This window comes from Dendrobates tinctorius, unplaced genomic scaffold (genome assembly GCF_039654945.1).
Source record: "Dendrobates tinctorius isolate UK_male_01 unplaced genomic scaffold, ASM3965494v1 ptg000022l, whole genome shotgun sequence".
Lineage (NCBI taxonomy): Eukaryota > Metazoa > Chordata > Amphibia > Anura > Dendrobatidae > Dendrobates > Dendrobates tinctorius.
In genome coordinates, this window is record NW_027361690.1 from 112,735,216 (window position 1) to 112,759,901 (window position 24,686).

The window sequence follows — 24,686 nt, forward strand, 5'->3', positions numbered from 1 at the left end:
CGCTCATTAGGCGCTACAGGCAAAGTGCCCACAGGATGGCGTCCTCCTCCCCCAGACACACAGCGCTGTATTGCACGCTGCATCCTACAGATATATAATCCGCCGCGCTGAGGATGATAAGGAGCAGCCAATCTGCTCCCCCTGACGTCATCACCAGGCCGCGCCCCTATATGTTATCGTGGGCGAGCCGCCGTGACGTCAGCGAGTGTATATAAGGCCGGCGCGGCCGCGGCTCCTTCCCCTTTAGTTTAGCAGCAGTGCAGGTTGCGAAAGAATCAGCCCTGTGTCCTATTCACCATGGCAACCGGCAGATCCCTGCGCTCCATCTACTGCGCTGTCAGATGCCAGCTCCGGGCTGTGCATTGCTCTGCTGCCCGGTGAGTACGGGCTCCTGTAGCGACACAAGCGGCGGCAGTGGGCACTGTATAGAGGAGGCTATAGAGCAGGGCAGCGGGCTGTAGTGTGTGTGTCACTGGGTGCTCTGCCTGCGCTGTGCAGTGTGTATAGCTATAATTAGTGATGTGCAGCTGTGTGTGCGGTGTATACATGCATCAGTCTGTGCGGCGGCGGCGGTCCCGGGCTCTGTGCGGCGGCGGTCCCGGGCTCTGTGCGGCACCCGGCGGTCCCGGGCTCTGTGCGGCACCCGGCGGTCCCGGGCTCTGTGCGGCACCCGGCGGTCCCGGGCTCTGTGCGGCACCCGGCGGTCCCGGGCTCTGTGCGGCACCCGGCGGTCCCGGGCTCTGTGCGGCACCCGGCGGTCCCGGGCTCTGTGCGGCACCCGGCGGTCCCGGGCTCTGTGCGGCACCCGGCGGTCCCGGGCTCTGTGCGGCACCCGGCGGTCCCGGGCTCTGTGCGGCACCCGGCGGTCCCGGGCTCTGTGCGGCACCCGGCGGTCCCGGGCTCTGTGCGGCACCCGGCGGTCCCGGGCTCTGTGCGGCACCCGGCGGTCCCGGGCTCTGTGCGGCACCCGGCGGTCCCGGGCTCTGTGCGGCACCCGGCGGTCCCGGGCTCTGTGCGGCACCCGGCGGTCCCGGGCTCTGTGCGGCACCCGGCGGTGCCGGGCTCTGTGCGGCACCCGGCGGTGCCGGGCTCTGTGCGGCGGCGGTGCCGGGCTCTGTGCGGCGGCGGTCCCGGGCTCTGTGCGGCGGCTGATGAAATCTCCGGCTCTGGTTGCGTTTGGCCGCCGCTCCCGCCCCCTCCTCATACACAGGGCTGGGGGCGGGGACACTCCGTGTAATGGCTGTGCGCTACTGATTCTAGGGGCTGGTGTGTATATATATAATTTTATTTTACATCTATAAGCTGTTCACACTTAGTTGTTGCAGCCAGTGAAGCCCCTTCTGCGTCTGCCTGTAGTCGGAGCCTCCTGTGCCCGTCTGAATGATTTGGTGTAGAAGGAATTGACCAGTGATGGAAATGTTTGTGGCAATATCTTCTGCTGGAGAAGGCGATGGCCCCAGATGTGAAGTGAGTTTCTGCCCTCCCGGAGCGTTCTGGCTGAGGCTGCTGCTCCTCTCTGACCTTGGTCTCAGGCTGTGTGCACACTGCACCGCGTCTGCAGCTCTCGGCAGGAAACCGCAGCTTAAACGTGAACTGAATGGCGAAAACCGCTGCCAAGAACAGACCTGGCGTCCTGCAGATTATCCTCTGCCCCATGTCTGCAAGGAGCAGCGTGACACGTCAGGTTTTCCGTTCACTTTTCTGACCTCAGGATCGCTTCAGGTTTATCTAGAAAATCTGCAAGGAGAAACCCGCACCAAATCTGCAGCACGTGCACACAGTCGGGCTATGTTCACACGTGGCGGTTTTGCAGCAGATTTTTTTTCTTGGCAGTGAAGAAGATGCAGGGAATCAAACAGGCTTCGCTTGGTTTCTCTGCTGGCTCCTCTGGTGGAGCCTGGTCTCCATTTGTTGCCATGGACTGCAACAGCTGCATAAGGCAGTGTTCACACGTTGCATTTTTTCAGCCTTTTTTTTTTTTTTTGCTGCTTTTTCTGCAGATTTTAAGCTGTTTCACAGTACAAGTGAAGTCTGCCACTTCAGAAATCTCACGCACACACTTGCATTTTCCTGACTGGTTTGGCAAGCTGCAGCATGTCCCTTCTCTCAGCGTTTTTTCACCCATAGGAAACAGTGAGCAAGTGCAAAAAACACAGATCAGATTTTGCTGCACAAGAGACAGTGGAAAAGTTAAACCTGCTGTTTGTAAGAATCATCTTTACTGCCTGCGGGAAAAAATGCTGAAGAAATGCACCGTGTGAACAGAGCCCAAGTGTCAGCACGTCATTGCTGGCCGGCAGGGTACGGAGACTCACCAGGGGGTAAAGCGGGGTGACGGTGATCTTCATAGACTTCTTTTTTTTTTTTTTTTTTTTTCTCCATATAGAATCCACACACTTTGGTGCAGTGTTCTGGAGATCCCGGTGGCTGGACCCTGCCATGCATGATTAGGGGGCTTTCTCCTATGTGAGGCCAAATTCCCACATGCAGAGACTCGATGTTCTGTTATATTATTTTCTGCAGGTATCTGTGTCAAAACTGGCGATGGCGATCTTAGGATTTGTTTTTGTTGCATTTTTCTTAATTTTCCCTTATTTGTGGTGTTTTGTTTGTGCATTTTTGATGGTGCTTTTTTTTTTTTTTTTTTTAAATGCTGTTAATGCAGAAATGCTGAAAATTCTGCACCAAAAAACATGCGGTCGTTCAACAGCATTATTAAAACCATAGCGGGTGCACGTTATCATGACATCACATCCACTGGTGAGTGTGAGATTTTCTGCTATTACATAGCACTACAGGGGAGCAAGGTTTTATTTTTTAGACTCCCTGTGAAGGCCTACAGCGAGGGAAGGAACGCAGTCCTGCAGCGTGGGCATGGGTTCATAAAATGCCACGGTGTGCGTGGACTGTAAGCTCAGCAGATCTCTTTTGCAGTAATGCACAGCAGAAAAACCTGACTTTTTACCACTGAATGACTCTCGCCAATCTTTGTCCGCTCCCATATCCTTTATCCGTTTAGTACATCAGACTTGTAGTGTGCCCCCTTCACCGCCCCGTCACCGCCCCATATCCTGCTGCACGGTGTGTCACTTCGGAGTATTCACCCTGCAGTGGTAATATCTGCCGTACACATGGCCCATTATTGTCATCTCATGGGATCCGGTTGCTGGGTGTAGCTAGAATAATCCGTCTCCTGCCTGTCCTTCCGCCTCTGTCCGTCAGCTGCTGGTTTGTGTGCGGTCTGTGTGGCCGCTGAGCAGCAGAGACGGGTGTGCTCCCGAATTGTGCTTTCCCAGTACCACGTTGTGTAGTGTTTGTTCCATATTCACAGCGGAGGTCTCTGCAGTATGTGGGATTTGTCAGGATTCCTCTTTGCACAAGGGGAAGATGAGTCTCGCCGCTGCTCACTGCAGCCTATCAGCGATTGATGGAGTACAATCGGTTAATGATTAATCCACAGACTACACTTAAATGCAAGGATCCCACTACCAAACTGGTCCTCCGAGCATTGGGAGCCATGTAGATATTTCTAGAAGGCCCTCGACCATGAAAAGAAGACTATTGTGATGGGGGCCTTTAAATCTAAAACAACGGATGGGGTCTCATGGAGGGGACCTGAGTCCTGTCGGTTACCTCAGACATGGGCATTCCCCTGCTGTGCTTCACACCCTCTCCCCCGATACTGTAGACTTGTCTGGGCCAAAGGATGGTCCCTCCAGTGCTCTGAGGGCCACTGCCAGTGATGTCTCAGGGACAAGAAAGGAATCGCTGGTCTGAAATGTGACATGCCAGAACCTTCCCTGACCATGCCCAGTCCATTGCACCCATACACATTACACTGCTGAACTTGTGATGGGTGGGTTTCAGCTGATGTGTGTATGAGGGGCTTCACCCAAGACGTGGCCTTGTGGTGCTTCAGCCCATCCCCTTCTCAGAAATGATGGAATTTAATCTTGGCCGTAAGTAACTGGGATTTACCCAGCGGTTCACGCTGTGTAGGACAGAGATCCTCTATGGAAATATTAGGACACGTTCAGTATTTGGTCAGTATTTTACATCAGTATTTGTAAGCCAAATCCAGGAGTGCGTGATAAATCCAGAAGTGGGGACGGGTTCCTATTACACTTTTCCTCTGACTGTTCCTTTCCTGATTTTGGCTTACATATGATGAAAAACCGACCAAATGCTACATGTGCTCATAATAGATGGACAGATTAAAAACAAACATAAAAAAACCTTTTGTGTATTTTATGGTACTTTAAAACTCTGGGAGGAAAAACCTGAGTTATGTCAGACTATGTGCACACGCTGCGGATTCACCAGCGGACTTTTTTTCTGTGCGGATCTGCAGGTAAAATGACCTGCGGGTTTCCCCTGCGGTTTGACACCTGGACAATGGAATAGGTGGCAAACCACAGCGAAATCCGCAGAAAGAATTGCCATGTCATTTCTTTCTGCGGATTCAAAACCGCAGCTTTTCCGCAGTGAAAAAACCGCAGCATGTGCACAGCGGATTGTAAATCCCATAGACTTACATGGTACTGTACACTGTCTACAGAACTGCTGCGGATCCGCAGCGTGTGCACATAGCCTAAGTGGGCTTTCCCACAAACAAAAGTTCATTTTAATTAACAGATCTTGTAATAAAAATAGGTTTCACAACTGGATGTGTTCAAAAAATGTTCCTGTGCTGAGATAATCTTATAAATGTGCCCCTGCTGTGTACTGTGTAATGGTCGTGTCTGACCATAGACAAACATGGCCTGATCACACCACAGCTCCTGGGCAGGGGAGGAAAAGCAATATGCAGGTGTTACAGCACGGGATCACAGTTGATTCTTTGGTTTAAAGATTGTTTAAAAACAAGCAGGGGGATGTTTTACCTCAGAAAAAGAATCCGCTGTGATCCCCTGCTGTAATGGCTGTATACCTTTTTCTGTCCTCCCTGCCCAGATTATCTCCGCACACAAGTGCCTAAGAAAAGGTGACAAATGTGATCCACAAAAAGTTAGGTTTTGTGGGGATTTTTTGGCTGAAAACTTTCTGTAATTGTGTACAAATTGAAGGTTTTTTTTGTTTTGTTTTTTCTTCCTTTGGTGAGTAGATAAACCATCAAAATTCTGTAAAAAAAAAAAAAAAAAGTGCATTAAATAGAAAAGTGCATTCTTCAATACAAAAAGTGAAACTCGTATATTATATAGTCATGACAAATGGTATTCGTGATTCATGTGAGCTTCTGTACCTAGTTATTTAAAACAATTATTGGCTACGCAACCCCATTGATTCATATACCAACAAAATAAACACTCCAGAGGTATTTGGCTAAATTGGCCACAGCAGCTTTTTATTAAACATATAACATTTTAATCACAACGTCCCAGAAGGGCTGGTCTTCGAAGCCCCAAACCGTAAAACTCAGATTTGGTCCCCAGGTCGAGTCTTGCCTCTAGCCGCTAAGCCCCAGCTCCGGCCAGTTTCCATTACCATTAAGCACGGGTCCACTTTAATCCCTTCCGCGGGATAATTCAATTACCCGTCCACTTGAATCCACCCAGGGGGGAGTCCAGGACCTCTTGAGATCCCCCCCCCCCCCCGAACCGCTATTTACCGGCACCACCAACTTCGAGGACCTTGCCCCCATGCCATACTGCCGTGACAAGTAATTATACGAACTTATAGACAAATTATAACCCCAACCCCTAAATACCGCCCATATCCCTACAGGAAAAGGAAACCTATTAAGACAAGATTAACCCCAAAGCGATTACCTAACCATAAAAATAATTAAGGGAGGGTGGGAGCTTCTTGTCACTATGTGGGGGAACCTAAAATGGTTGCCACACTAAGATGGTCACTTTTATAATGATAACTTGTACACCACCTCTGACCCCGCATCCCCCCTCATCCCAGCACTAGCCCCCACCTTATTCAAATACATTAACCCCGTAATACCATCCTAATCCCTAACTCCAGCTCACTAGATTCCCACTCAACCCTGTCATGTCGGCCTCCCTTTTAAGGCCTGCGGCCCAGTACGGCCTCTCTTTACAAACAGTGATCTATTTCAAGTGTTTATTTCTGTTAATGTTGATTATGGCTTACAGCCAATGAAAACCCAAAAGTCATTATCTCAGTAAATTAGAATAGTTAGCAAAAAACACCTGCAAAGGCTTCCTAAGCATTTAAAAAGGTCCCTTAGTCTGTTTCGGTAGGATCCACAATCATGGGAAAGACTGCTGACTTGACACATGTCTAGAGGCCAGTCATTGACACACTCCACAAGCAGGGTAAGGCACAAAAGGTCATTGCTAAAGAAGCTGGCTGTTCAGAGTGCTGTATCCAAGCATATTAATGGAAAGTGGAGTGGAAGGAAAAAGTGTGGTAGAAAAAGGTGCACAAGCAACCGGGATAACCGCAACCTTGAAAGGATTAAGGAAAGTCCATTCAAATATTTGGGGGAGATTCCCAAGGAGTGGACTGCTGCTGGAGTCATTGCTTCAAGAGCCACCACACACAGACGTATCCAGGACATGGACTACAAGTGTCGCATTCCTTGTGTCAAGCCACTCATGACCAATAGACAACCCCAGAAGCATCTTACCTGGGCCAAGGAGAAAAAGAACTGGACTGTTGCTCAGTGGTCCAAGGTGTTGTTTTCAGATGAAAGTAAATTTTGAATTTCATTTGGAAATCAAGGTCTCAGAGTCGGGAAGAAGATAAGTGGAGAGAGTGGAGTGGAGAGACACACAATCCAAGCTGCTTGAGGTCTAGTGTGAAGTTTCCACAATCAGTGATGGTTTGGGGAGACATGTCATCTGCTGGTGTAGGTCCACTGTGTTTTATCAAGGCCAAAGTCTGGGCAGCCGTCTACCAGGAAATTTTAGAGGACTTCATGCCTCCCTCTGCCGTCAAACCTTTTGGAGATGGAAATTTAATTCTCCAGTAGGACTTGGCCCCTGTCCACACTGCCAAAAATACCAATACCTGGTGTAAAAACAGTATCACTACTTGATCGGTGAGCAAACTTTCCTGACCTTAACCCTGTAAATCTTTGGGGTATTGTCAAGAGGAAGATGAGACACCAGACCCCACAACGCAGAGGAGCTGAAGGCTGCTATCAAATCAACCTGGGCTTCCATAATACCTCAGCAGTGTCACAGGCTGATCGCCTCCATGCCACACCACATTGATGCAGTAATTGGTGCAAAAGGAGCCCCGACCAAGTATTGAGTGCATTTACTGAACATACAGTTCAGTAGGCCAACACTTTGGATTAAGTCATTTTTCAAGCTGGTGTTAAAGTATTGTAATTTACTGAGATAATGACTTTTGGGTTTTCATTGGCTGTAAGCAATCAACATTAACAGGAATAAACACTTGAAATACATCATTCTGTAATGACTCTGAGTTTCACTTTTTGTGTTGAAGAACTGAAATAAACTTTTTGATATTCTAATTTTGTGAGAAGCACCTGCATATATTTATATATTTTAATTTTTTTTTTTCAAAGATTGCAGAAAAATCCACAAATGGTATGTCTCAAAGTAGTTTTCTGGCATATTCTGTCCTGTTTGCAACCCGCCTGAAAAAGCACTAAACGAGGCAAAAAGAATGCATATATGCATAGTACTGTAAAACTGACTTGCTGTTCGTATCTTCTGGTCTCTTCTCACTTTGACTTCCAGACTTCGTAAGCTGAAGCCGCTAAAAGTGACCAATCCATTCCACTACATAAAATAAGCCGGCGTCAGGAGTGTCTTGTAAAAAACGATGTGGGTACACAACCATCTAAAGATGACGTGTGCATGTATCCAAGCACAGGCTCTATTTTCAGCAGTCTGTATTCTGTTAGTGTACTTCTGAGAACAGCCACATATTCTGCAGGGCTGTGGAGTCAGTAAGCCCAAACTCCAACTCTTCAATATCGCGGTCTTCCACCCCACAGCACTGCCCCCTACTGAGCAGCTGCGTAAAGTGCAGCACAGATTCATCTCCACTAAAAGCCGAGATCCTTAGATCAGGAGCAGAACAGACATTTATAGGACATCTCAGAACTTTGCCAAATTCTTGTGAAAACATTTACACCACATCCTACACTGAATGCCTGAACCCAATTTTATATTGTCATAGTCTGTTCATTTTATTCCAACTCCATCTCCACCAAAATAGACTCCGCAGCCCCGTTTCTCCGCATCAGAACAATGTCCATGTTTAGGAAATTATAGCAATACATTTCCTATACACTCGGGCTTCAATGGGTCTCCCAAGGTAGTGCCTTCCTGACACTTGTCATTTGTGAATATATGTTGTGTATCTTTTGCTTCTGGATTTACTGGTTACTGTTTAGGATTGTTCCACGTGAGCAGATATTCGTGAACACCCTTCATGCTTCTCCCCTTGGGCTTCTGTTGCTGCCTCGCTCGCAGTTCATATTTGTTGTGTGGCGTCTGCATCCGCCGGTGTAAGGTTTATGGAGACTGCTGACCGTGGAGATTACTATAGGACGCTGCTCGCTTGTTGCGTTTGCTTCTTTGCTCTCTAGTTTGTATTCCTAGGCTGTGTGCCCACGTTATGTTTCTTAAGCGTTTCCGCCGTGTTTTTCCCGCAGCGGAAATGCTTAAAGAACGCATTCCCATGCAATCCTATGGGATTCCGCAGTTGCTGTGCCCATGCTGCGGATTTTCCCTCTGTAGAATCGCATAGCGGTAAAATCCGCAGCATGTTAATTATTTCTGTGGAATCACGGTGATTCCGCCGCCATAGGATTGCATTCAAACGTTCACGTTAAGCATGTGGCTATGCCCACCATACGTAAAGTGAGCGCTTCATGTGCGGATGGTACCAAGGGTCTGGAGAGGAGACTCTCCTCCGTGCCCTGGGCACTATAACCCTGTAAAAATAGAATAAAATAAAAAATAGGGATATACTTGCCCTCTGTCAGCCCCCCGGAGCCTTCCCGCCTGTCAGCCACGTTGCCAGCATCTTCCAGTCCCAGGGATGCATTGCGGGAATCACCTGAGATGACAAATCTTTAGTGTCTGAATAGGTCCTAAATAGAGATGAGCGTCCTTGGGTAAGTTGTTATATTTTTCTTGCACCGTGACGTCACAAAGATCCTTCGCACAGAGCATCCCTGGGAAGGGAACGTACCGGGAGCACCGCTGAGGACATCGGGAGGCCGTCGGAAGGTTAGAATACCATATGTATTTTTTTTATTTTGACATGCTATCTTTTACTATTTACGCCGCATAGGCAGCATCATTAGTAAAAAGTTGGTCACACTTGTCAAGCACTATGCTTGTGTGACGAACCTGTCAATCACTTTTCCAAGCAATGCTTGGAAAGCGCAAGCATTCTGCAAGCTAAAAACGCTTGTGTTTTGTGGGAAAATGCATGCGAATTCCGCATGCGTTTTACCAGCAGCAGGGACTTGCGGAAATGCTGCGTACATTTCCGTAGCATTTCTGCAACGTGGGCACATAGATGCGGGAATAGTTTAGTGATTCTCGCGTACGTCTGGGCCTGTAACAGACGTGTCCCTATCAATTCCCTCTAAATTTAGTTTGGCTGCAGAGAGCGATGCCTAGAAAGGGCTGGTGAAAAACTTGTAGGGGTGACACTTGATTCTGAAACTGAATCTTTAGAGTGTCTGAATAGGTCCTAAATAGAGATAAGCGAGCGTGCTCGGGTAAGTTGTTATATTTTTCTTGCACGCTTAAAATACTTGATTGGAACACGAGCGTGCTCATCACTAGTCCTAAATATACAGGAGAAATGAAAATTGCTATTTTTCCAGGTATCCTAAAAATACATACCATATATTATCCTTCAGCAGTACTTCTGTGACCTTGCAAAATGTATATAGGCCTCATTTAGATGGTCCTCATCTGAACACTAAACACTACAGTACATTGATTAGATCACTCTTTTGCCAATGATCGGCTCCTGTAAAAGATGGTGAGAAATGTGGACATAAAATTATGGTTAATAGGCTATTAACTGACTTGTATATAGCGGACCAGTGGTTATTTAGCAGCCATGGTGGGCAGGTGTAAATGCACGTTGAGCTCAGTGTCATTGATCTGGGGTGCTATTTGTTACTTGGCTTTCATGGACTTCTGAAACCCTAGTGTGACCTAGAAAAGAAATTCTGGTTTACGAGCTTTGTAGTGAGTTAAAATATATATATATATATATATATATATATATATATATATATATATATATATATATGTATGTATATGTATGTGTATATGTCTTGAGTCTGTCCATTTTATTCCAACTCAGACTCCACCAAAATGGACATTGACTCCAATTCCTTAGCCCTGTTTCTCAGGATCAGGACTCAGAGTTGCACCAAACTTTTGCAATTTTTCAAAGCAATTTAAGCCAGAATTCTTTATATTGTATCTGTTGTGATCACTATAAATAGGTTCATGAAATTGGTATTATCCCTAGTAAAACGGTTGTGGGTGGCCATCAACCTCCATAGCAGAAAGCCATATATGTAGTTTAGCTGCTGCAAGTGGGGAAACAGCAATAAAGGCTGAATCTGATCTGATCCTGCAAATGTTTACCCTCAAAACCAATGATGAATGTAATAAGGAGCGAATAGGCACGTATTTGAACTAAAACGTTGAACGAGGGGAAATCTCCTTTTACGCATGTGACTGAGCTTTCCCAGTGCGTACAGTGCACAATGCAGTGTGAAGACCTTGTGGATAGACTTAGTCAACCAGATATTGTATTCTAGGCATATAAGCTGCTCCTAGTTTTATCAGTTTGACTTTATTTTCTACTTATCTTTTTCAGAAATGACGCTGTTGTCATCTCGGGAAGGAAGCTCGCTAGACAGATCCGCCAGGAGGCTCGGCAAGAGGTGGAACAGTGGGTGGCTGCTGGCAACAAAAGGCCACATCTCAGCGTGGTCCTGGTTGGGGATAACCCTGCCAGTCATTCCTACGTGCTCAACAAGACCAGAGCTGCCGCTGATGTCGGTGTGTATCACCACCGCTGCTTTCCTTCTGAACTGACTGACTTTTCTATTTTGTTTAGCAGACTTGTATTCTATTGCTTCTGAAAGTAAATTTGCTGGTATTTGGTCACAGAGAAGTGTTGCTGATCATTAAATGGGAGTTCCTTTAGGTTTTTCCCAATCATGCTCTTGTTTTTCTGCTTGGTATTGCTGTGATCACTAAAATGAGGTTGGTCTGCAATGCCAGGCACATTGCACAGTGTCACGTAGGATGTATATTGAAATATTAATGGTGTATTCACCATTGAGTCCTGTAAGAGTTGTTCTTCAGCTCTGCTGACACTTTTGGAAATGATGAGACTGGCATGTTCGAGCATGGACTTCATCAGGAAATGCGTGTTACTGTTCGGGTTCGGCTGTCCAAACACCAGGTGTTTGTCGTGCTGTCATGCGCATGACAGCGCGGTAAACACCGCTTCTGATCGGCAGTGAAATCATCCCCGCTGTCAGAGAGCCGCGGTTACCACACTGTCAAAAGACAGTGTGAGCGCTCAGCTGTGATCGGAGGTATAAAGTTTACCTCCGGTCACTGGTGTCAGCTGAAGGGACTACTGCTCCCATCATCCAACACCTGCTGCTGCTAATTATAGTGAGACCTGGAGCTGCGGATGGGGGTATTCATCAGCCGCTCCTGCGCTGTAAATAATTAAAAATAAAACCTGCACGGGTTCCTCTGTATTTTTTCTAACCAGCCAGACAAAGCTCATAGCTGGGGGCTGCAACCCTCAGCTATCAGCAAAGCTAGTTATCAAGAATAGAGGGGTCCCCATGCTGTTAATAAAATAAAAAAATGGCGTGAGGTCCCCCTATTTTTGACAACCAGCCTTGCTAAAGTTCACAGCTGGGGGCTGGTATTCTCAGGCTGGTAAGGGCCATGGATATTGGGCCCCCCCAGCCAAAAAATAGCAGCCTGCAGTTGGCCAGAAATGGCACATCTACTATATATGCCAATTCTGGCGCTTTGCCTAGCTCTTCCCACTTGCCCTGTAGTGGTGGCAAATGGGGGGGGGGGGGGGGGGAGGTGTTTGATGTCACCTTTGTATTGTCAGGTGACATCAAGCCCCGAGGTTAGTAATGGAGAGGCCTATCCATTACTAATCCCATAGTCACATGGTAAGAAAACTGACACCCAGAAAAAAGCCCTTTAATTGAAAGAATGACACTCCTTTAATAATAATTAAACCATACTTAACAACCTCTCCTAATTCCAGCGAAGCCCTCTATCTCCTGTAATAAAACTAAAATAAAAAAACAATATACCATACCTGTCCGTCGTTCTGTCCCATGCCATAATCCATGTCTAGGGGATTAATAGTTTTCAAACTGGAAGGTGCCATGATGTGACCGTCCTGGCCGAGAACCACTGGTTACTGAGTGGCTGCGAGCGCGGCCTCAGTAACTAGTGCTGACGTCATCGAGGTTGGGAGAGTTTTTCTCACGGTGCTAGCTGGGATCTCGCTGAGGTCACCGCAGTTCAGCCCAGCTGGGAACGGAGACTGTGACCGGACGTAAACTCAATGACGTCACCACTGGTCGCTGAGTGCCGCTCAGTCACCAGTGGTTCTCAGCCTGGACGGTCGCGTCTTGGCACTGTCCAGCTGACATCAGTGACCGGAGGTAAACCTTATACCTTCCATCACAGCTGAGCGCTCATGCTGTCTTTTTTTTTTTTTTGACAGCGTGGGAACTGCGTTTTTCTGACTAGTGGGGATTATTTTCCCCCCGATCAGAAGTAGTGCACATGACAGCGTGGCAAACACTGGATATTCGCCCCCCCCCAAGTGAATGGGGTTCGGGTTTGGGTCTGGGTACTGTTCTGGTACCCAAACTTTTTAGAACAGTTTGGCTGGACCCGAACATCCAGGGGTCCGCCCATCTCTACTTATTTGTATTAACCCTGTGTGCCAGCATAAAGAAACCGAGCCTGGAAGCCACAAAAGTTAGCCTGCGAATGCGTTGGAGGTGATGGGAAGGGCGTTGATGCTTGGAGTACATTTCCTTGCCCCTGATGCACTTCCAGCCAATTTACATGTGGCTTAAAAGCTTGTTTTTTTTCCAGTACTGGCACATCGGATTACTGCAAAACTGGTATCACTTTTTATTGTAGTTTGGACCTGTGGAGGTATACCACTGATCTTGCTAATAAAATCAATTGGACAGGTTCCCCTTAAAGGGTCAGTCATTTCCTATACCTTCTGAGATGTTGTTCAGAAAAGATTGGATTGGATGAGATCTACATGTTGAGACCCCTTCTGATCTCCACAAGAAAAGTACAAAAATGTTGGTCTGAATGCTGCGCTTTCTGTACTTTATAATCAGCTCTTCGTTGGCTTTTCCTGAAGTAGAGATGTGTAGACACAAAGATTAGAAGATATTTCTAGTTCTTCCCAGTAGAAAATACTGATCATAGTTTTATGATAGCCACTAACCATAGATGGCCACTCCTTCCAAGATCCCATAGACATGAAGGCACCAGAGCTTCATTTGTTCTTCATAAGCATAGGGAAGTCAGCTGCTGCCAGACCCTCTAGCTGGATCTTCAGTCCCTTGGGAATAAGGGTTCACATTCCCATCCCTTCTTTTAATCGACCTTGTCTATTGGGATAGTCGGGACATCGGTTTGGCTGACAGTTGTCTGGCCATCAGTAGTTGCGCGCTGCTCAGCTGGTCACCTCTGCACTTTTTTTCCCATGTATCTGTGAAGGTCTTGGCACCTGCACCTCTGTTGATCAATGCTTTTGCTAGGACGGTATGAAATGTCAAGCTTTGCCATGCAAGTTGGCTTTTAATTATAAATATATTGTTAAAACTCTTAAAGATGTAACCAGTCTTATGCAAGTTCAGATGAAAATGTCACCATATTAAAATAACCAGAATTGCTGTGTAGATAGACGTGTGTGTTTTCGGTCATAAGAGAAGTAGCAGTTCCTCTTCTGATGAAAAATTTTACTTTTCTCTTCTCAGGAATTAGCAGTGAAACAATTCTCAAGTCCTCATCCATCTCCCAGGACGAACTTCTCGATTTAATCAACAAGCTAAATAGTGACCGCAACGTGGACGGCCTCCTGGTGCAGCTCCCTCTGCCAGGTAAATGCCTAGACAATGGGCAGAGTTGTGTTCCTCTCGCCATCAACACCAGTGTAATCCAAGCTTTAAATCCAATTTATTCGCAGTGGACTGATTTACAGTGGGGAAAAAAAGTATTTAGTCAGTCAGCAATAGTGCAAGTTCCACCACTTAAAAAGATGAGAGGCGTCTGTAATTTACATCATAGGTAGACCTCAACTATGGGAGACAAACTGAGAAAAAAAAATCCAGAAAATCACATTGTCTGTTTTTTTTTTTCATTTTATTTGCATATTATGGTGGAAAATAAGTATTTGGTCAGAAACAAGCAATCAAGATTTCTGGCTCTCACAGACCTGTAACAACTTCTTTAAGAGTCTCCTCTTTCCTCCACTCATTACCTGTAGTAATGGCACCTGTTTAAACTTGTTATCAGTATAAAAAGACACCTGTGCACACCCTCAAACAGTCTGACTCCAAACTCCACTATGGTGAAGACCAAAGAGCTGTCAAAGGACACCAGAAACAAAATTGTAGCCCTGCACCAGGCTGGGAAGACTGAATCTGCAATAGCCAACCAGCTTGGAGTGAAGAAATCAACTGTGGGAGCAATAATTAGAAAATGGAAGACATACAAGACCACTGATAATCTCCCTCGATCTGGTGCTCCACGCAAAATCCCACCCCGTGGGGTCAGAATGATCACAAGAACGGTGAGCAAAAATCCCAGAACCACGCGGGGGGACCTAGTGAATGAACTGCAGAGAGCTGGGACCAATGTAACAAGGCCTACCATAAGTAACACACTATGCCACCATGGACTCAGATCCTGCAGTGCCAGACGTGTCCCACTGCTTAAGCCTGTACAGGTCCGGGCCCGTCTGAAGTTTGCTAGAGAGCATTTGGATGATCCAGAGGAGTTTTGGGAGAATGTCCTATGGTCTGATGAAACCAAACTGGAACTTTTTGGTAGAAACACAACTTGTCGTGTTTGGAGGAAAAAGAATACTGAGTTGCATCCATCAAACACCATACCTACTGTAAAGCATGGTGGTGGAAACATCATGCTTTGGGGCTGTTTCTCTGCAAAGGGGCCAGGACGACTGATCCGGGTACATGAAAGAATGAATGGGGCCATGTATCGTGAGATTTTGAGTGCAAACCTCCTTCCATCAGCAAGGGCATTGAAGATGAAAAGTGGCTGGGTCTTTCAACATGACAATGATCCAAAGCACACCGCCAGGGCAACGAAGGAGTGACTTCGTAAGAAGCATTTCAAGGTCCTGGAGTGGCCTAGCCAGTCTCCAGATCTCAACCCTATAGAAAACCTTTGGAGGGAGTTGAAAGTCCGTGTTGCCAAGCGAAAAGCCAAAAACATCACTGCTCTAGAGGAGATCTGCATGGAGGAATGGGCCAACATACCAACAACAGTGTGTGGCAACCTTGTGAAGACTTACAGAAAACGTTTGACCTCTGTCATTGCCAACAAAGGATATATCACAAAGTATTGAGATGAAATTTTGTTTCTGACCAAATACTTATTTTCCACCATAATATGCAAATAAAATGAAAAAAAAAACAGACAATGTGATTTTCTGGATTTTTTTTTTCTCAGTTTGTCTCCCATAGTTGAGGTCTACCTACAGTGCCTACAAGTAGTATTCAACCCCCTGCAGATTTAGCAGGTTTACACATTCGGAATTAACTTGGCATTGTGACATTTGGACTGTAGATCAGCCTGGAAGTGTGAAATGCACTGCAGCAAAAAAGAATGTTATTTCTTTGTTTAATTTTTTTTTAAATTGTGAAAAGTTTATTCAGAGGGTCATTTATTATTCAACCCCTCAAACCACCAGAATTCTGTTTGGTTCCCCTAAAGTATTAAGAAGTATTTCAGGCACAAAGAACAATGAGCTTCACATGTTTGGATTAATTATCTCTTTTTCCAGCCTTTTCTGACTATTTAAGACCCTCCCCAAACTTGTGAACAGCACTCATACATGGTCAACATGGGAAAGACAAAGGAGCATTCCAAGGCCATCAGAGTCAAGATCGTGGAGGGTCACAAGGCTGGCAAGGGGTACAAAACCCTTTCCAAGGAGTTGGGCCTACCTGTCTCCACTGTTGGGAGCATCATCCGGAAGTGGAAGGCTTATGGAACTACTGTTAGCCTTCCACGGCCTGGACAGCCTTTGAAAGTTTCCTCCCGTGCCGAGGCCAGGCTTGTCCGAAGAGTCAAGGCTAACCCAAGGACAACAAGGAAGGAGCTCCGGGAAGATCTCATGGCAGTGGGGACATTGGTTTCAGTCAATACCATAAGTAACGTACTCCACCGCAATGGTCTCCGTTCCAGACGAGCCCGTAAGGTACCTTTACTTTCAAAGCGTCATGTCAAGGCTCGTCTACAGTTTGCTCATGATCACTTGGACGACTCTGAGACAGACTGGTTCAAGGTTCTCTGGTCTGATGAGACCAAGATCTTTGGTGCCAACCACACACGTGACGTTTGGAGACTGGATGGCACTGCATACGACCCCAAGGATACCATCCCTACAGTCAAGCATGGTGGTGGCAGCATCATGCTGTGGGGCTGTTTCTCAGCTAAGGGGCCTGGCCATCTGGTCCGCATCCATGGGAAGATGGATAGCACGGCCTACCTGGAGATTTTGGCCAAGAACCTCCGCTCCTCCATCAAGGATCTTAAGATGGGTCGTCATTTCATCTTCCAACAAGACAACGACCCAAAGCACACAGCCAAGAAAACCAAGGCCTGGTTCAAGAGGCAAAAAATTAAGGTGTTGGAGTGGCCTAGTCAGTCTCCTGACCTTAACCCAATTGAAAACTTGTGGAAGGAGCTCAAGATTAAAGTCCACATGAGACACCCAAAGAACCTAGATAACTTGGAGAAGATCTGCATGGAGGAGTGGGCCAAGATAACTCCAGAGACCTGTGCCGGCCTGATCAGGTCTTATAGAAGACGATTATTAGCTGTAATTGCAAACAAGGGTTATTCCACAAAATATTAAACCTAGAGGTTGAATAATAATTGACCCACACTTGTATGTTTAAAATTTATTAAAATTTAACTGAGCAACATAACTTTTTGGTTTGTAAGATTTATGCATCTGTTAATAAATCCTGCTCTTGTGTGAAGTTTGAAGGCTCTAACTTATTTGCATCTTATCAAACCTGCTAAATCTGCAGGGGGTTGAATACTACTTGTAGGCACTGTATGATGTAAATTACAGCCGCCTCTCATCTTTTTAAGTGGTGGAACTTGCACTATTGCTGACTGACTAAATACTTTTTTTCCCCACTGTATATATATATGTAATATGACGAAGACTCTGGCGCAGAACCTTGTAACCCATTGGGTGGTGGGGTGTAAGTGACTTGGCAGATTACTTTATAATTTAGAGGCCAGAACCTCCTACACCCCATGTACTCATAGATGGGGTTGTTGTCTGCGTCTATAAGTCGTATATAGACATTGATATTTGTGTCTCCTCACTATTAATTGTCTTAGTATTTGTACTTGCATGTACATATATTGCTTTATTTGCAATTTTGGCCTGCAATTTGATCAAATACAACATGTTCTTAATACAGAACATATTGATGAGCGAGAAGTCTGCAATGCGGTCATCCCGGACAAAGATGTTGATGGCTTCCACGTCGTGAACGTTGGCAGAATGTGCCTTGACCAAGACTCCATGTTACCAGCTACTCCTTGGGGTGTATGGGAGATCATAAAGAGAACAGGTACGTCTCCTCGTCCACTCGGCTTGTAAATCTGTCAGCTGTGATCACAGAATCTCGAATTGACCGGCATGTCTCTTGTGGTTTTTTTTTTGTACAGGAATTCCCACTCTTGGCAAAAATGTAGTGGTAGCTGGAAGATCTAAGAATGTAGGAATGCCCATCGCTATGCTGCTACACACGGACGGCCGGCACGAGCGTCCTGGAGGTCAGTGCGTGCTTCATCTGTATTAATTTCCCAGGTGCCAATAAATGAGAACAGAATACATGATTTAATATCTTTTAAACCCGCACATAACCTATGACTTTCTTAAGATGCCTCTGTATAAATTCTCATTCAGCATTGTGGATGAAATTATAAAGTCCCATTTCTTTGCCACCCTGGGATGGATCGTAATAGGGGGAGGTTCTGCAATACACTGAATAGTCAGTCAAGTCTTCAATCACCCTCTTCCAACTTGATTGACAACTCCAAGACTTGAGTGGGTTTGTACAAGAAATCAACAGCACATCCTTTAAGATTTGGAGGAGATGGAGGTTGTCGGTGAAGCTGGGGGTGAAGGCCAAACTGCGTGATAGTTTGGTGGTTATTGACATAAAACGTACAGTAGGTTACAAGATTATATTCTAGATAATGCTGAAACAAAGGTGGAATAACAGAATGGTGATTTAGGTAACTTGTATCCATTGACTAGTTCCATAAAATAATGTTCATCTTGCAGGTGATGCCACAGTTACCATCTCCCACCGGTACACCCCCAAGGAACAACTGAAGATGCACACTATAATAGCGGATATTGTAGTAGCGGCTGCAGGTGAGCTGTCGGGACTGTGCTGCACTGTCATACAGGAATGGGTAATGACTACAGTAAATGACAATCTTCTGCAAACCTTTCTCCATCTAGGAATTCCCAATCTCATTACAGCTGACATGATCAAAGAAGGAGCTGCTGTGATCGATGTTGGAATCAACCGGGTCCAGGATCCCATCACCGGAAAGTCCAAACTTGTGGGAGATGTGGATTTTGAAGGTATTCATCTAGTAATATATTTTGGGGCATATTGTGTGTATCCTCTCCCTGCCATCTTCCTTCATCAGAATTTGATCTTGCCCCATTTATATAAATTGGCTGCCCTGTGTATTTTGAGGGCTTATTCACGCTTGCCAAAATTTTGGAGATTTGTGGTAAAAGCTGCAATGTGTACACCAATGTCAGTCTTTGCATAACTATGAAAGTGGTTTTCTGGGACTTTGATATTTATGGTATATCTTCAGTCTGGACCATTAATACTAGACCATGACTCTTACCACCTCCATCGATTAGGTGATTGTGATGTTACAAGAGTCGCATACATTATATATTTTTTATGTATTTGAATGGGACTACACAGCAGAGAGCTGCTGTAGCTATAGCCGATCCAAAATGTACGGCGATGTGCCTAGTAATGGGGACATGGCTTTGGTCCAATCTGAGTGCTCAGTCAGACCCCCATGGATCTAGTCTAAGGAGGGCCCACCAAGAACCATCTTGATAAATCCCTTTTTATGCTTTGTTGTGATGTAAGAACATAGTTGTACGTTTTCTTTACAAGTCTGGAAGTGAATTTAGCTGGAACGTTGCGTTCTTGGCCCATCACTGAACGTGTATACTTTCTGCTTCATAAAGAGGATGGGTTCACAGTGTATATTTTTTTTCTAGAGGTAAGAAAGAAGGCGAGTTACATCACACCTGTTCCTGGAGGAGTCGGCCCTATGACTGTTGCCATGCTGATGAAGAACACGATCATTGCTGCAAAGAAACTGCTGAAACCCACAGAGCAGCTCCCAGCTGTCCGAGCTGTCGCCATGTAGCACATGCTGTGTCCAAGAACTTTTTACATTCCACACCCATGAACAGGCCGAAGAAGAAATGCAATACTTGTATTTATTATAGAGAAGGCAGCGTTATTTATTAAAGGAGTGTTCTTGCTCATACAGAGCAAGGAGAATGGATGGTCCTTGGGGGGCCTGTTCCTCTGCATTGAGTGCATACTTCTCACATGTGCTGTTACAGGGGCTGTTACCAGTTACTGTGACAAGTGCATGATAAAGCCAAAGCTACAGACCCTGTACTGCATCTTGGATGTTAGAAGCCAGGGTTGCTGGAAGGACACGGCCCTCCATTACTGACTAGGCTCATGCTCAGTGGTGCGTTACAATTCTTCATGAAGGGGATTTTGAGTTTGAAATAATTCTTAAGCTGTATATCTGGGACTTTATGGCAAAACAAAAAAAGTGCCTAAAGCACTAACTGGCAGGTAATTTCAATTTACCTGCCTGTTGTGCTCGGTGTCATTCTTTCGCGGCACAGACCACACATGCTGATGATTCAGCTGCCGATGTGACAGGGCGTGACTTCTGACACTGTGATTGACAGCCGCCTCCTCCAGTTAAAGAGCGGAGATCCTGCTATCAATGAGAATTACGTCGGAAGTCCCTCCTTGTCGACAGAGCAGAGCCGGAGAGAAGCATCTTCTCTGTAGACATGATGTTAGTAGAGGCTTCTGAATCACTGGCAGGATCCATCTGTGACTATTCTTTGCTGGGTAAGAATGGTGCTGGGCACAATAGACTACCAAGTTGCAATTACCTGCCTGTTAGTGCTTAGGTACTTTTTTTTTTTAGTAGTCTGATATACCCTCTTCTGTTAATATTAAAAGGGTTGGGTACAAGAATGGCTAATGGGGATATGGGCCACTTGGTAATAGTTTTCAGACATTCTGTTAAGAGGCACCAACTTACTATGCAAGTACTTTTTTTGTACGGCCCATCCTCTTTGGATCTTGTTCTTCATCCCCCCCAGCTGTAGCATACTGCACTAGCGCCAGATTCTTGGTCATACACAGTAATCTGGTGCAGTGCATTCCCATTGGGGAGATGAGGTCGCCTCACATGCATGTTCACAAGCCACCATTTGCAGGATGGGAGTAGCTGCACTGGCTTAGCAAGAGGGTTGATATGTCATTTTTTTTTTTTTTTTTTTTTTTTTTTTTTTGTATATTGCTTATTCCAATTACAACATCTTATTGAGGCCAACCCCATTTTGCTAGGTTTTTATTTATTTTTTTTATATTAAGAAATGGGTGGTTGTCCTTTTTGGCTACATGGGCTAGGAGCTCACAAGTGGTTATTTGGCCGGTGACCAGAATATTTTGGCTAAGGAAGGGTTACTTGGCACAAGCAAGATACCCAGCTGTACACCGTCATGGGCTGATGGGGTTTATTTTAAAACCTCGTCCGCTCGTGCTGCTTTTTGCAGGTTTTTATGGATTGCGTGTCGTTGTGAATGAAGTGTTCGGCCATCAGCAGGTGAGGCGTGCGAGCTCTGTGGAGGTCTGATTTGAGAATCTATTCCAGCTTTTTGTTGGGAGTTGTAATTTGTGTTATGCAGATGTGCCTGCTATCTAACTTTACCACCATGTGGGTGACATGTAGGTGCTATTGTGACATGAATTAAAATGCTTGATTCCCACCCTTTGTGTCCTTATGTAATGACTATCCGTCACTCTGGGTGTGTGGACCTCTGTTATTTTCCTGACTGTGGGGAAACTCTGCTGCATCACTTTTAACAGTGGGATAATGAGATTCTGCTTGACCAAAAGAAAATTCTACTGAAAACGGATGCAAAATACTTGTCAATTCTACCTTCTTCCTTGAAATTGCTTTACGGAAAAACCTGTTCTGAAGGCCACACTTGTGACTCTGGGGGAATGTGAATGATGGGACTTGATGTGTTTTCCATTATTGTATGAATTTGATATATTTTTGTAAACCGAACATCGTACATGTGCGTCCTTAAAGGGGATATTTATTCGGAACACCTTTTATAGGGACTGTTCACTGGCACTAAAGAAAAGCCACCATGTGCGGCAGGGTGTCTGGCTTACAGATGGGCACCCGATGGCCTCTATGATCCATTTGTGCTCTGCATTGAATGTTAATTATGTGCACCCAGATAAATCCAATCCATCAGTTTTGCTTTTTTTCCCTATGCAACTGCGGAATTAAAGTGGATATCCCAAAATTAAAATCTTGCCACCTATCTGCAGGAAAAGTGACACTTATTTGTGGAAGGCTTCAGTGCTGGAAAGCCCAACAATCTTGAGACCGGAGATCTTCTTTGTGAATGGACCCCAGGTTGCTTGTGCTGCTCCTCTTCACTTTCTGTGGAACTTATCGTGATATCTGCATATGGTATTTGGACAATGTACAATCAAAAACTTATCTCCCATCTTGTGGAAGAATGGGAACACTTTTGATTTTTGAAACAGTGAAAAATCTTTGATAAAGCAGGTAGTGTATGGTGAAGTAATACCTTTGGACATGCTTCTTATGGCTAGGTCACGTATCTGAGGCACTGCCTTATGCACAGTCCCCAAGTTGTTCCTCCTTCCTAGAAGCACAATATTTCCCCTGTTGCATCAATACCAGTCAGTCTGTGGGTTTTCCCACCACATCCTACAGAAATGTGACTCTGTAGATGAAATGTTTGCTCACATTTGCTATGACTATATTGTTCAGCTCTTTACTGATGCTGTGTGAGCGGTCACTGCCAGGGCGTGTGTGAACAGGGACTACTTGGTCCGGGCAGCACACTTGCATGACTAAAAGCTGGCATCTCACAGGAGAAGTAAAGTTAATTTTTTTCTCCCCAGTGCTGTACTTCTATTTCTGCAGTTGAGCACCTTCACAATGCTATTAGCCTGCATATTAACCCTATTTGTGCAGGTTATTGGACATGACTGGTTCCCTTTAATCTGGTAAACTTAATTTCCCCTACAGGTCAATGCACTTCACGACAATTTAGAATACACCTTACAGTGGGATGACCTCAGTATCCCATTCATCAGGAATGATAGAAGCACAAGTGAGTAATGGCCATCATAGTACAGTGTGGCATAACCAGGCTTTATATAATGATTTACAATTCATTTATAAGCTATGTGGGATCAGTAAAACGTTCCGTCTGCCGCAGCAGAATGGTTGTCCTATAGCGTATGTAACCTCTGCAGAACTGTCCTTTTGTCCTTGTGACAGTTTCTTGGAGGTATCTGTGCAATCCTATGTCCCCATACAGTTTAGGTGGCTGATGGTTCAGCTGTCTGTTCTTCCCGGTTCAGCTGTCTTTTCTTCCCGATTCTGCTATACACAGGAGTGTTTACTCGGCCGAGCGTTCCTGTGTTCTCAGAGCTGCTGCCGGTCATCTCTGTGGGCACAGAACAAAAAGGATCCTTGTTTCCCTTTCAATTAAAGGTCCTACATTATAAACGGTCTAGGAGGTCCCAAAAGTTGATTGATAGATACACATTAGACTATCAAAACTTGATGGCGTTGAACTATTGTTTCACCTGGGATAAGCTGTTCCAGAGTTGGATTTCACTGATTTTAAAGGGACTATGTCAGCACAGAATGACTGTTCAAAGCAAGTACAGGTGCTTTGTGCTCCATGGTGGGGCCAAATATTTGTATACACCTTCCCACCTGCTTTTTTTTTTTTCCCCAGTAAAAAGTCAGAGCTGTCAATTAAAGAGAGGGTAAAGATAGACTGTAAACAAGCAGATGGGAAGGTTTGTGTAAATGATTGGCCCTGCTGTGAAGCACCATACACCTGTACTTGGTTTGAACAGTGAATATTCCCCTTAGAACAAATGGGCAAACTGGTTCCCTATACTGGCAGACCAATTGAGTATTGCTCACCCCTACTTGGAACCTCTCTATAGTACAAACTTTATCTGATGAGCCTTTTTGCATTTGATTCTTGTCAAGCTGCTTGTCTGAACCATATAGTACAGAATACAGTCACTTCTAATCTTTGCCCACTCGGAAGGATTGGGTATGTGTTATGAATGAGTCACCGTAGGAGGCAAAAACAGAAATACTAGCTAAGTCCAGAAAACCAGAGAAGTTGGCAGCTATCGGATTGCAGACCCCTGAACCTAACAACAACAACTAGCAGTAGCCGTGGGGGGTTCCTACGGTGCCCTAGACCCCTCGATCACAGCCGGAGAACTACATAGACTAAAGACAGGGAAATCTAAACTGCCCCAGAGCAGACCCCAAAGCAATAGACAGCCCCCAACATATAATGATGGTGAAGCAAGATGAAAAAAAACACTCACACAGATAGAAAGATAGCTTGGGCCCCATCATTTGCTCAGCCTAACTAAATAGGACAGAATAGAAAAGCTGCTGTCTGCAATCCGCCAAAACCCTCAAAAACAAGAGCCAACAGGGAAAAAAGCCCTGAAGACGCTAGGCTTCAAAAAGACTATATCAGTACTCAGGTATTATCTGAAGACAGAGCAAAAAGGAATTGAGCTCACCCCAGCAGGGAATGGCAGAAATCCAGAAAAACAAGGAAAAACAAAACCAAAACACAAATGCAAAAAGCAGAGAAGAAAACTTAGCTTTTGAGGAGCAGGAATCAGACTGGTCTCAAAGAATCCCTCAGAGTAATCACCCGCAAGGCAGAAGGGCGTCGGCTGCCTTATATCCAGTCAGCAATCCCAGTCACCCAGTCATCATCATTCTGCTCAGGTGCTTTGTAATCAGCCTCACTACCTTCCTTCACCAGAAGAGGGAGTTCATCAGACCTCAATGGTGAAGGGGAAAATGAACTCACAACAGGTATGCATGGTAATACTGAACACTAGAGTTGAGCGACATTGGCCGGATCGGGTTTCATGAAACAAAATTTGTTTCAGATGAAACTGGTCCAACTAGGGCAAAAAAAAAAATCGGGAGTTTCGTCCGAAACCCGACCCCAATGCAAGTCAATGGGAAATA

General features: G+C 45.5%; 1 protein-coding gene across 2 annotated transcripts; it reads left to right on the forward strand.

Moving 5' to 3' along the window:
- Window positions 1-219: 219 nt before the first annotated feature.
- MTHFD2 (methylenetetrahydrofolate dehydrogenase (NADP+ dependent) 2, methenyltetrahydrofolate cyclohydrolase) lies at window positions 220-21,372 on the forward strand. Of its 2 annotated transcripts, none has more exons than XM_073569059.1 (8): window positions 220-377; window positions 10,813-10,997; window positions 14,000-14,122; window positions 17,711-17,863; window positions 17,961-18,068; window positions 18,583-18,675; window positions 18,766-18,891; window positions 19,561-21,372. In XM_073569059.1, exons 1-8 carry the CDS (start codon window positions 298-300, stop codon window positions 19,710-19,712), a joined length of 1,020 nt encoding a protein of 339 aa, XP_073425160.1. In that variant the 5' UTR covers window positions 220-297; the 3' UTR covers window positions 19,713-21,372. The 2 variants fall into 2 exon arrangements, with proteins under 2 accessions (XP_073425160.1, XP_073425161.1); XM_073569060.1 differs by lacking the exon at window positions 220-377 and adding an exon at window positions 1,351-1,467.
- Window positions 21,373-24,686: the final 3,314 nt, after the last annotated feature.